This window comes from Coccinella septempunctata, chromosome X (genome assembly GCF_907165205.1).
Source record: "Coccinella septempunctata chromosome X, icCocSept1.1, whole genome shotgun sequence".
In the NCBI taxonomy this organism is placed as follows: Eukaryota; Metazoa; Arthropoda; class Insecta; order Coleoptera; family Coccinellidae; genus Coccinella; species Coccinella septempunctata.
In genome coordinates, this window is record NC_058198.1 from 23,627,233 (window position 1) to 23,640,987 (window position 13,755).

At 44.5% G+C, this 13,755-nt stretch overlaps 2 protein-coding genes across 2 annotated transcripts; one reads left to right on the plus strand and one right to left on the minus strand.

Moving 5' to 3' along the window:
* Positions 1 to 731: 731 nt before the first annotated feature.
* Positions 732 to 3,103, plus strand: LOC123321883 (protein ALP1-like). The gene is made up of 2 exons (XM_044909670.1): positions 732 to 1,171; positions 2,157 to 3,103. Exons 1-2 carry the CDS (start codon positions 870 to 872, stop codon positions 3,064 to 3,066), a joined length of 1,212 nt encoding a protein of 403 aa, XP_044765605.1. The 5' UTR covers positions 732 to 869; the 3' UTR covers positions 3,067 to 3,103.
* LOC123321884 lies at positions 1,276 to 3,569 on the minus strand. The gene is made up of 2 exons (XM_044909671.1): positions 3,104 to 3,569; positions 1,276 to 2,088 (listed from the first exon to the last, which is right to left on the minus strand). The coding sequence occupies exons 1-2, from the start codon at positions 3,276 to 3,278 to the stop codon at positions 1,352 to 1,354; spliced, it is 912 nt and encodes a 303-aa protein (XP_044765606.1). The 5' UTR covers positions 3,279 to 3,569; the 3' UTR covers positions 1,276 to 1,351.
* Between the last annotated feature and the right edge of the window lie 10,186 nt (positions 3,570 to 13,755).

Consider the following 13,755-nt stretch of genomic DNA (forward strand, 5'->3'; position numbering starts at 1 on the left):
TTCTATCATATCAGTTCTTTCAAGGGCAAGTTCGTTTTCGCATTTTTCTCACATTTTCCGTATTATATGAAACGTTATTACGAAACTACTCACCTTAACTTCGAATTTTTCTTCCACTCGGTTTATAGCCTCAATTGCGATTTGCCGTTTTCTTCTAATGTCATCAGGAGGGCGAACCCGTTATGGGTTGGCGTCTCTATGGCTGCAACTACTTGTCTGGGGTGTGCAGTCGCGTCCATGAAGTCAGGTTCGGTCCGTATTGTCTGAAGGACAAGTGGGCTATTGCCTTCATCAGCACAATGTGCGGTCTCGTTATTACGTCGTACCTGTCCGCGGCCGTCAAGTAAGTCTGTATGTGTTGGCGGAACCATGGTACGGGTATGTTTGTGTGGTAGAGTTTTTTGGTTTGGAAAGTGAAGGTTCTAGTAAGAACGTGGTCTGGGTCGTAGTCCATCACTGCGTATCTCAGTAAGCCTCGTTGCTGTTCACCTTCCATGTCGTCATCGTCGTCGTCGTCAATGAGGCTACTGGAACACACCAGTGATTTAAGTCGGTTGTAGTCTAGTAGTCTTGTCGTCCCGTCGTTGGAGTATTTCAGTTTTAGCTCGGCGTCGTACATTCGACGGGCGGCATCGCGGGTCGTGTGAATTGACGTGTTGCTTCCAGTCGCCATCGAAGGTAGCTAAACAACAGAGGCTTTCGGCTCGTTCCTCGCGCCGCTGTAGAGCCCGTTCCCACTTATCCGATCAGTCTTTTTGCCCTGAAACCGGACGCCGGACGTGGGTGTTCACATTATATCCGATCAGTCTGTTTTGCCGGAAGGTCGGTGGTTCGACTCGCCGCCAGTTTACGTTTGTATTTTGTACGCGATGGACGGCGACGATGATGTTCTTATATTGTGGTGGTATTTGAGGCGAATGAGACGAAAAAGATGTAGAAAACGAAGACAACATTGGGTGCATCCTATACTTCGAGACCGATTTTCCACAGGGACATTTGAAACATTGATGGGAGAATTAAGGAATGATGAGGCGAAGTTCTTTAACTACTTTCGAATGTCTTTTTCCTCTTTCGACGATCTCTTGGGAAGAATTTCAATGGACATAAAATTACAAGACACAAGATTTAGAGAGTGCATTTGTCCACAACAAAGGCTGTCCATATGTTTAAGGTACGACCTTTTTTTCTCTTCAAATATTTATATAGGAAATGCTCTTCCAAGGTGGCTAGTTGGATTGGAAAATATTTTTAGGAGTTAAATAAAATACAGATATGTAATTATTGAAATATTTTTATGGAAAACAGTCACATGAGAGCTTTTGCTTTAGTACTCTTGATTAAGATATAATGACTAAAATCCCTCAAAATCATAATTTGATACACTTGATGCTGCTGAAGATTGTTGAGAATGATACGATGACTGAGAGGTTGGTGATGGTGAATGTACGAACGCTGCCGTTTGCTGAATAGATTGTAATGCACTTGTCGCTGCAGGAGATGGTTGAGAATGATACGATGACTGAGAGGTTGGTGATGGTGAATGTACGAACGCTGCCAGCTGCTGAAGAGGTTGTGTATGGTATCCACGATATGGATCTTGCCATTCAGTTTGATAATCATATCTTTGGAAACCAACTCTATTTCGGCCTTTGATTTTTTGTATTAGAGCTAAAACTCCTGCTTGGAACTCTAAAGTTTCATCCATTGTGAAAGAATCGACGGCGGGTAATACACCCTTGAAAAAAAGTAAATTTGGATTTTCTTTTTGTTGTGTCATCCTAGAGTCCAGGAACTTAGATATCTTTTCATCGACGTCTGTTGTGCTCTTCGTGCTTTTGGGAATCGAAGGTTTACGAAACTCAGTTGCATTACTAGGACCACTTTGTACATTTCCTTCATCGCAGTTTTGAATAGACTCTTGGGTTGATCTTGGCTCATAAACCTTCTTTAAAAACATCAACTGTTCTTCGTGTATATAACGTCGAGACTTTTTGGCAGCAGATCCAGATTTTTTTTCATCTTTCTTATTTTTCATCGATTTTCGCCATGTGTCTCGAATGTTGTTCCATTTATCAGATACAGATTTTCCTGCAAACAAATAATAATATCATAAAGTTCTGTTGTTTAAGTGTTTCATCCATTTTATTTGTTTTCAGATATTTTGCTTCTGGGTGTTCGTTTAAGGAACTCCACTACTCATATAGGGTAGGAATATCGACTATTAGTAAAATAATAAAAGAAACAAGCGTCATTATTTGGAAGAGATTATGCACAGATTTCATGAAGTTGCCTGATACAGAGGGAGAATGGGAAGCCATTGCAAATGGATTTGAAACAAAAGCTAACTTTCCTCATTGTCTTGGAGCTGTAGACGGAAAGCACATCAGAATTATAAAACCATGCCATAGTGGTTCCATGTTTTTTAATTATAAAGATTATTTCTCGTTTGTATTACTTGCTGTGGTAGATTCAGAATACCGATTCATCTACACAAGTATTGGTTCATATGGGAAAGAGTGTGATTCTACCATATTAAAGAACAGTACCTTTTGGCAAAAGTTTAATGATGGTTCATTAAATATACCAAACCCCAAGCCTGTGCATGAAACCATACATGAAGAAATGCCGTATGTACTCATTGGGGACGAAGGCTTTAGCTTAACACCGAATCTCTTGAGACCATATGGGGGTACACATCTAGATCATGAAAAAAAAATCTTCAACTATCGCTTGAGCCGAGCTAGAAGATATGTTGAGTGTGCCTTTGGTATTCTAGCCAATAAATGGAGAATCCTGCATCGGCCGATAGATCTTCAAATAGAAACGGCGATTAACGTCATAAAAGCTTGTACGGTTTTACATAACTTTGTCCGAGATAAAGACGGTATTAATTTACAACAAAACCCAATAAGTATGGAAACAAGTGAAGAAACGGGCCCGTTTCCACGTCGTCCACATCCTCGACCGTGTAGAGGTGGTCCTACTGCAAATATAATTCGAAGAGCATTTGCTGAATACTTCTCGTCTGATCTTGGTTCAATACCTTGGCAGGAAACAGCTATATGAAACTACCTACATAGCATTGAATAAAAAATTAACTTACCATATTTTTTTCTTTCCTTTTCGTCCAATTTCTCGAATTCAGGATTTAATATTAAGCAAATTTCACGCCATGCTTCTAATCGTCGATTAGTTAATTTGTAATCGTCCAAAGTTTTATCCCACAATACGGGTTTATTTTCGACTAGCGATATTAACGCGCAAGCGTCCACGTCCATTTTCCACTAGCACTAACAACTAGCGACGCGAGAAAGAGCGGGCTCGTCTTCAGTCTTGACCATAGATTCATCTATGGTCTTGACGGAACGTTCGTTCACACTCATCCGATCCGGGCGTTTTGACTGATCATCGCAGTGGCAAAATGTCCGTCAAATAAATCGGATCAGTCTTTATTCCCGGATCAGTCATAATGTGAACAGCTCCTATGGAGCTGTTCACAAATTGTACTGCCACTGGCACATCCGTCTATTTAGACGGACCGGGAAAATAGACTGATCGGATAAGTGGGAACGGGCTCGTACGGTGAAGGTGTCCCGAATTAGAGAAAGGTACGGAGACGTTTGCTCCGAAGCTGACATAGCCTCTTCGAAGCCGTCGAAATAAGCTACGGATTCAATTCGAAGTTGCAGATTGTTCTTTATGTGCTCTTATCTGTGGCGGTGGGAAGTTTCGAAGTTGTTCATGAACTCCGTCTTTCTCATTACGTAGAGCACGCTCTGCCGATGGCATTCTGTCTGGCGGACCACCCGGAAGAAGGACGAGGGGCTCCTCCTCGGACCCTCGCGAGCGAGGAAGGTCCCCAAATCCTCCTCACACAACGGCAAGATATGTACAATTGCATTTGAAGCACGTTATGTAAGTTTTCACTTCCTTTGCGCATTTTTTACAACAAACATCCGCACCGTTATTAGTACGTGTAGGCGCCATGTTCACGTGATAGACGAATGAGGTTGCATTGGACTAGAGAAATGAATCTTTGTCTCATGAATGCATACTACATGTCCACTGAGGGAGAGACAAAGATGAGAAAATACGCCGATAACATGACAGCCAGATGTCTGGAAGCCTACTTTCTCCAGACACTTTTTTGAAAGTTATCGTTTGTTTCTTGCAATTTGTTTACACTAGAATAATTTTCAGATATATCGGGACGTTCAATCACAACAGAATGTTTTTCAAAAACGACGCAAGAAGCACCAAATCAAAGTTTATTATCAAAAATCATCGAAAAAATCTTGACACAAATCGATGTCTTCCTCCTCATCTCTGGTATCGTCTGTTATATATTGGAGGGGCTCACGGTAATAAACCAATGAAGGCACCGAAAGAGGCCCCTTCAGTAAATGAAGGGGACTCAAAACCGGGGCCTTCATCGACCGCCGTCCCTAAAAGACGGAACCGCAGTGGTGCGGAAAAAAGAAGAGCGAGAAGGGCTCGCGCAGACTTGGCTGGTCAAGCGACTGGAGGGTCTGCCGCCGGGAACTCTCCTCTTCTACGGGCAGGCGGCTCTAAAAGGGACGCCCCCGAATCAAATACTCCACCCTCATGCGAGCGGCCGGCGAAGAAGGCGAATAGCCTTCCGAACAGGCCCTCTTACAATGAGGTAGCGAGTTTGCCCCTGAAGGCAGCTCTCGTTCACGAGGGCTGGCCAGAGAGGGCACTCTCGAAGGAGGAATTCGACACTGTGGAGCTGGCGGTGGCTTCCGCGATGGACAAGATCCAGACCGGCCAGCCTTACCCGTCGTTCCGCAATGTTGAACTCAACCACCAGGGGGCCATCATAGCCTCCTGTGTGGACACGTTCAGCAGAAACTGGCTACAGGGTAGCCTGTCGAAGCTGAAACTTCCTAAGGGACTCCGCCTCAAGATGATTGAGATGGGGGACCTGGAAAGATTAACGAGAGTAAGTTTGTGGGTGAGGGGTGCTCAGAGCTCCACGCCTACGGGACTTATTCTCAGACGAATAGAGATGTCGACTCCGGCCCTCAAAACCAGAGGCTGGAGGGTCTATAACAGGGTTGACAAGCCTGAAATGGCACAGGTCATCCTTGGTGTAGACAAGGCGTCTCTCGAGGTCCTGAAGGCCTGCAAACTCCAAGTTAGGGTTGGAATGCGGATGGGCACATTCAGGCTCATCCAAGGCCCAGGACGGTTGACAGATGCTCCACCCTCTTCGACTGCACAGGCAGCTCCAACAACGGGGCCCAGTGCTGAGAAGAAGGAGATCTGCACTCCAGAGGAGAAATCCTCTAACCCGACTGACCAGTCGGAGATGGAGGTGGACTCAGCGAGGGCTCCCACCGAGCCCATGTCTCCCGTTGCCCTACCGGTATCTAAGGAGACCGGCGGGCGCGAGAGGGGTGGCGGAGGTGGGGGAACTAAGCGGGGTTCCACACCACCCATATCACCAGTAGATCCTCAAGGATCTGCTGGAATGAAGTGACAGTCAACTGACTGAGGACAATTATTGCTCCTCATGGCTGCTGACATATACGTCACGCAAATAAACTTGCAGCACTGCATAGCGGCAACCGATATTCTTCGGTTGCGGCTGGCAAAGCTGCACACATTTTTAACTCTGATTCAGGAGCCCTGGATTAGAGGAGGCGAGGTGAGGGGCCTTTCCTTTAAAGGTGGTAGGCTCTTCTGCTCGCCCAAGGATACGAATCCGAGGGCGTGTATACTTGCTTCCATTGATTTAAGGGCTCAATTATTAACAAATTTCTGTTTCAGAGATCTGGTAGCGGTTCAGATTCTAGACTGTAGAGGACCGCTGAAGAATCTAGTGGTGTGTTCGGCATACCTTCCCTACGACTCCCCGGACCCACCGCCATCAAGGGAATTGGAGGAGCTGGTCGAATTCTGTCAACGGAAGGGATGGCCCTTGCTCGTTGGGTGTGACGCTAATGCCCATCACATTTTGTGGGGTAGCACTGGGGTCAACCCGAGGGGTGAGGCGCTAATTGACTTTCTGTATTCAACAAGTCTGAACCTACTCAATAGAGGTGATGAGCCTACCTTCGTTACTTCGAGTAGAAGGGAGGTGCTCGACATAACTTTGTGTAGCAGTTCCATCGCTGACTTCATCGAGAATTGGCGTGTAGCAACGGAAGTGATCTCTCTATCAGACCACCGACACATCTGCTTCACTATCAAAGGGAACAGAATTTCAAAGGATCCAGAAATTTTCAGGAATCCGAGAAGAACAGATTGGTCCAACTACTTGACAGACCTCTCTAACAACCTAGGACAGGAGAACCTTGTACCAAAGACCACGAGAGAATTGGACACTGCTGCTGACAAGCTGCAGGAGTGCATTATCTCGGCCTACCACAGCAGTTGCAGACCTCAATTTCGTAGACCAAAGGGTCAGACGAAGTGGTGGACACCTGAGCTGACAGACGCCAGACTTACTAGCAGGCATCTCTTTAACAGGGCGATGAGATCTGGCATTGAAAACGACTGGGACGATTACAAATCGGCCCTGAAGAGATACAAAGGACTCATAAGGAAGTCCAAGCGCGAATCGTGGAGGCGCTTCTGTAGCGACATAGAGGGTGCACCTGAAGCCAATCGGCTGAGGAAGATACTCTCTGCAGGAGGCACAGTCACGATAGACTACTTAAAGCTTCCTACCGGGCATAAAACATGCTCAGAGGAAGAAAGCTTAAGACATCTCCTAGAGGCGCATTTTCCGGGCTTCACAGAGAACAACATCACGCAGGATGAGCGCCAACGACATGCCTCACGAGAGGACTGGAAGTTGGCTTCACAAGTGGTGACACAGTCTCGAATCCGATGGGCTATCAACGGATTCGAGCCCTACAAAGCAGCGGGCGAGGATGGCATAATTCCGGCACTCCTTATTAAGGGGCTGGATGTGTTGTCCTCCCCACTGCTCCATATACTCCGAGCGAGTCTAGCTCTAGGACATATTCCATTGCCCTGGAGGAAGGTGCGGGTTGTTTTCATACCCAAACCTGGCAAACCCACGCATACGAGAGCGAACGACTTTCGTCCAATAAGCCTTTCCTCGTTTTTAACCAAGACGTTGGAGAGACTGGTAGAAAGATATATCAGGGACGGTGCGTTACAGACGTACCCATTACACCCCTGCCAGCATGCTTACCAAATAGGCAAATCAGTAGATTCTGCTCTTCACTCGGTGGTCAACTGCATTGAGGAAGGACTACATCACAAAGAATGGACACTGGCTATATTCCTGGATATAGAGGGTGCATTCAACAACACTGCGTTTGGCGCAATGCAAGCTGCGTTGTCCAAACATGGCGTGGAACCGACACTTTGTCGTTGGGCGAGGTCTCTGCTGAGGGATCGCAGCATGACTGCTCGGCTAGGCGGCTCGACAATCTGGGGCTCACCGGGAAGGGGATGTCCGCAGGGAGGTGTTTTATCACCTCTACTGTGGAATCTTGTCCTGAATGGGCTCCTGGTCGAGCTGACAAGGGCTGGGCTCGTTGTTGTGGCCTATGCGGACGACCTTGTCCTACTGATCAGAGGTAAGGTAATCAGTGTCATCTTCGATCTGATGCAGAATGATGCAGAACGAACTCTCGGTCAACCCTGGTAAAACAGAGATGGTTCTTTTTACTAGGAGGAGGGTGCCCCACAACATCAAGCTTCCTAGCTTGTTTGGGATTGGGCTCACCCTATCCGAGCAAGTTCGATATCTCGGTGTGACACTGGACCACAAGTTATTGTGGAACAAACACATTGAGATCCAATCGAGCAAGGCTAATATAATTTTTTGGTCTACTCGGAGAGTGCTTGGAAAAGGATGGGGCTTCAAACCACACATTATGCACTGGCTGTATACTGTAGTGGTGAGGCCTATCCTTACCTACGCATCACTGGTGTGGTGGACTTCCATGGGGAAGAATTCCAGTCGCACCATTATGACTAGATGTCAGAGGAACGCATGTTTAGCCATCACAGGCGCTCTGAGATCCACCCCTACGGCAGCTATGGAGTGTCTGCTGGGACTACCACCTTTGGACCTTGCAGTTACACAGGTGGCCATGAAGACAGCTCTTAGAGTTTGGGAACAGGGACAATGGCGCGATAGAGGATTATTCAGGGGGCATGCGAGGGCTCTCAAGATGGTGAGGGATGCCAACGCATCCCTTCTCCATAGAGGGGACCGCGCGGGCACCAGCTTCTATTTTGCCGAACCCTACAGGGTAATTGTCCCTGACAGAGACCTCTGGTCTACACCAAACAGGCTTCTTGAGCCCGAAGGTCCCACTTGGTTCACTGATGGCTCTGTGATGCCCACAGGGACTGGAGTGGGAATTGTGGGACCTCGTTTCAATCTATCCATCCCCCTAGGGAAGGACTGTTCCATAGTGCAAGCGGAACTGTATGCTGTTCTAGCCTGCACACTGGAGAATATCCGCAGAGGGTACTCCGGAAAACACATCTATATTTGCTGTGACAGTCAGGGAACCCTGAAATCCCTTTCTGAGGAAAGGGTTAACTCACACCTAGTAAAGGAATGCAGAGAGGCTCTGCGGGGGCTAGGCTCTGATAACATTGTGAAAGTTATCTGGTGCCCGGCTCACGCAGGACTTCCGGGGAACGAGAAGGCAGACAAACTTGCAAAGCAGGGAGCCCGCTCAGCTTTTGTAGGTCCAGGACCGGCGCTGCCTATCTGTCGTACATCTGTCAAGAACTTCTTTAATAGTTGGCTGGACAGGAAATTTTCCTCTGGATGGAGCATAGGAAGTGGTCTCAGACAGTCGAGGCTTCTCATTGAGAGACCATCCTCTGTGCCTGAGGTCAAAAAACTCTTAGCTCTTGAGAGGAAACAACTGAGTCTAGTGACTGGAGCAATGACTGGCCATTTGTTTAACAAACACTTAAATAGAATGGGACTGACTAGCCGTTCCCTGTGCCGCTGGTGCAGGAGCACGGAGGAAACGGTTGAACACATTTTGTTCTTCTGTATCAACCTTGAGGACTTAAGGATGACACATCTAGGAAACAGAACACCCACAGCTCCTATGGTGAGAGGGACACCTCTCTGTCGACTTGTGGCATTTTTGTCAGCAAGTCACAGAGTGTAAGTCTCTCCAACTACAAGCGGACGAACAATGGGTCACGAGGCCTCAGTTCAGCCCGGTGGGGCACCGCACGTAGAAGAAGAAGAAGATCGTCTGTTATGCTTGCAAACAAGTCCTCGCATGTGGTCTCACAGTCTGGTTTTGATTTCTTCTCCTCACGCTCGTCAAAACTCCTATGACCCACAAACCATTGTCGTTTTTCAGCTAATGACTCATTGTCTCCAAATCTATTCCTTTTCTCGCTAGACTGTCGGAACATTGTTTGTACTGAGCTATAGGTGAAACTTGAGTCTTTTATAGCTGTATATCTTATGCCACTAATAAAAATCGAGAATTTCTCTCCATCTCTTATGTGCTTTGAGCTGTCCTCAAGTTTTCTTAGGCTCACTATAGGGTGTAGATTTTGGTCTTCTGATGTGATTCTGTATCCAGAGAGTAATCCATTATAGGTAGAGCCTAGGTCAATTCTTGTTGCTGGTTGGCCAATCTCTCTTCCAAATAGGCTGTATTTTCCTTTTTCTTTGTCAAATTGGAATATCCCTGTCTCTGAGCTCAAATCTATGGTGTATCCTTGAGCTGTGGTAAACTTTGACACTTCATCATCCACATTAGTTGGATCTTTGTTACAAAACAAGTAGGAAAAGCAGCAGTAAGACTTTTCCCACTCTCCTTCAGCAACTATTCTGCTTGAGACTGTTCTACAACCTTTTGAAAAAGACCTTGCCTTATTTTCCAAATATGGATCAAATTACTCATTCTGGTGCTTAAAATCCCCTTTCTCTATCTTTTCTCGCACATCTTTCCATATTCTCAGCATATATGAGAATCTGCTTGTCACCATGTCCTTGAAAGTGAAGTATGGAAGCATTTTCTCATCACTGCACATTATGTCTGATTTGTAGCACTTAAGATCTTCCCTTCTTACTGACACTTCTATCTCTTGTTGTATGCCCTCCAATATCAAGTTCAAGCTTCTGTTAATGACCATCTTGACAGACCCAGTGGGACAGTACTCAGTGTTCTCTACAACTATCAAGCAACCGCAAGCTTTCTCTTCAGTGTTTCTCCAATCAAAAGATTGAAAATCTTCTTTTGACGCTGATATTATTTCCCACGGCTTATTTCGTATTTTCTCTCTTATTTCTCTTCTAACTTTTGAGGAGTCTTTTCCGGTTGTATTTGTGAAATCCCATTTTATGTATATAGCCACTACTGCCAACGTTGTGATTATGTCTCTTACGGTGTCTCTTATGGCTATGCTTATCAGTGCTTTATTTGAATGAGAGAAGTTGCCCTTGACATCTCCATATTTGAAATTTACCGTCTCCATTTTTGCATTGTAGTTGAATCCCAAATTTAATGATACTTCCTTGAAAACTAAAAAGAGGAAAAATTCAGAATTGACAAATAAATATGAAGTTAAGCGGTGCAAAAAGGAACAAAACTTGGGAATTGTCAACCCAGGTCTCGACCTTACAAGCACATCATTGCCAGAAGAATTGTTTGACATTTCTTAGTTCTAAATGAAACAAGTATTCCATATTCCATATATATAGTTATGAATAACAAAAAAGCACTTATCGTTCCTAATATCAATAGAATAGGTGAAGGTATCAGTCACGAGGAACTATTTATGTATAATTTATTCAGCAGCAACGTTTCGGGAAATTTATTCCCTTCCTCAGGCTAAAAACAATATTACCTAAATTAGTAATGGGTAGCATGAGATCTGATATATGAACTAACTACAAAATTACTCTTAACAAACAACACAATATAGAACAAACACACAGGTTCACCCTGTATTACAATCGAAAAAACAAACAATCAACATTCGAAACCGGAACATAAAAAACCGAGAAGAAAATTGCACCAGCTCACCTTGTGAATAAGAAATTACGATGTGAATCATTTGAAAAAATTCAAATTCGTGGAGAAAATAAAAAGAACAATTTTTTTTTATTTCGGGGATCCAAACAAACTCTCTGATGTATCGGTCGCAGGTTCATCCATTCGAATGTAGCACAGAACTGCACCAGATGGAAAATGATATGTCATGAAAAATATAATCTTATTTCTTTTATCTGATTCGAATATACGATGTTCAATGAACTTATATCAGACCGCGCATTGATTGAATTCGGGTGTCTCTTAATGAAAAGGATCTCTTTGAAGTTACGTTTGAACCAATTGTTCTCCCTGGTCAGAATTTTCGCGTCATCAAAATCAAATTGATGTCCCTCAGACATGGCATACGTTATGAATAACGTATCCAAAAGTCTATTTTTAAAAAGAACTTTCTTTTTAGGGTTGCCAATGATAATTAAAGGACAACTCAATAGAAAGGATATCGTTTCTATTTGTACGAAGAACAAGCAAATGAATCTATTTAACGCTAGACATCAACTAACTACTATTCAAATCATGAAAAACAGAAAGAGTCACAATCGGTGGTCACGCCTTGTGTCGTCTTCCAGGAATCCTGGGTTTCGGGTTCCGATGCGATTCCGTGCTTCTTGTGGGAAACGGTCTCGTAACAATATTTTAATATAGTATAACAAATACTGAATGTGAGCAACTGATAACTGATGAGAATTGCAAGTCCACTCGATGTTATATTATAAAAGAAAACGAAATAAATAACAGTAAAGGAGAGATCCAAATAATATTGAGGAACGACTACGATAATATGTCATTAGATATTTTTAACCCTAATGTACGTTGTGATGATAGAATGGAAAAAAGAGTATTTTCAATAATAATATGACGCATTTTTGGGATAGCAATAGGGGATCGAGAAAGTTGAAAAAGCAGTCATTTGGGTTCAACGATAAATGTATACAGTTATGATATTATTGCTTATAATTAACATATTAAGTACTTACTCGCTTAGCACCAGGTAGGAATCTACGTCCGATCTGTACCGGACGTCTTCCACTTCTCGTACATCCAGCCGTCTGGGCATTGTCGTGTGTCTCGTTACTACGTCGTACCTGTCCGCGGCCGTCAAGTAAGTCTGCATGTGTTGGCGGAACCATGGTACGGTATTTTTGTGTGGTAGAGTTTTTTGGTTTGGAAAGTGAAGGTTCTAGTAAGAACGTGGTCTGGGTCGTAGTCCATCATTGCGTATCTCAGTAAGCCTCGTTGCTGTTCACCTTATTATTTATTGATTACTTCAGTCCCACTGGGACTAGAGACGGACCCTCGCGGGCGAGGAAGATCCCTAAATCCTCCTCACGCAATGGCAAGACCATGTTAAAGTACGGCTTCACCAACGTCTCGATGAGCGGTACGATGTTACGGTGGTCAAAGGGGCCCATGAATTCCGCTTATCTGGCGGCTACCGGATCCAGGTGGAACTCCTTGACGGCTCGACGTTGGCCCTCTTGACCACGTTTCCCCAGAATGGCCTCGAAACCGTACTTCTCCATCCTGTAACGGTAACCAATATTAGTATCAAATATCTATAGGTCGAAGGGCAACCTCGCTACGGTAATGGAGTAAACCGTACTGCCAGCGCCTCAACGGCGAGTTTAGGGCGCCGGTAAATTAACCCGACCCTCTTAAGGGCCAACGGCTTCGGGCAGATGAGTCTTTAAGGGTGGATGATGGTCCCAAGTTTTGAGGAAATGCGAATCCAAATCGCATTTCCTCCAGTTTGTCTATGATCTCTGTCGGTGTCCCTCGGTCTCTCTCTCTCGGTAACAAGATGGCTGACTGTCAAACAGCGGCAACAGAGTTCGGCGGTGAGGGTATTGACGGTTATGGAATCCCATTTCTATGTTCGGCGAATCTAACCTATAACTTAGAATTCAACCGGTTGGAAATCGGGACGAAACGGTAAGATATTAAAGTATCGGAAAAGTAAGGGGGCCCAATGTCCTCCTGGAACCCAAATGCCACCTTACGGTAAAGGAAAGCACTCTATACAGCGAAGAATGGTTAGATCACTGTTAATTCGGATTTTCAGCCAAGCAAAAAGTTTAGAGAGAATATTATTCCACAAAGGTGCAATGAAGCAGTAATAATTGTCAAGAATCACTTGCCTTAGATTTTGCCTCGTAAGTGCCTTTTTTCTCTTCACCTTCCAGGGCCTCGAAGAAGTATCCCCTCTCCACTCGGAAAACTCTCCCCTCTATGGGAAACTCATTTCTCCATTGGATAAAGTTAAATGACACGGTTATTCAATCGGCAGAGAAAAAGACAGAAACAACGGATAAGGAAGAAAGTGGAAGAAGTTATGAGAACTTTTTCAGAGCAAACAAAAATTTTGGTAGAACGGAAAGAATTACCAGAATAAATTATTTCTGAAAACATAAGAGATACGGTCTTTCCTACTAACATGGACTTACCGGTGAAAAGCTATGAATTAATAATTATATTATCGGTAAGGGCCCCTTTCAATCTAACATATAAACACTGTTATCGGTGCACCTCCTATGACATTATTACGGTTTCCTTCTGTAATATATTGTGTGCGCATGATTAATTAATTATCTAGGTTTCCACATGCGTTGGAAATAATGTATCTGTTTGCGGTCCCGGCTGACGATGTCGATGAGTCGAAGAGGGTCCTACAAGATCATCAACCATCTTCACCAAGGATTCAGGG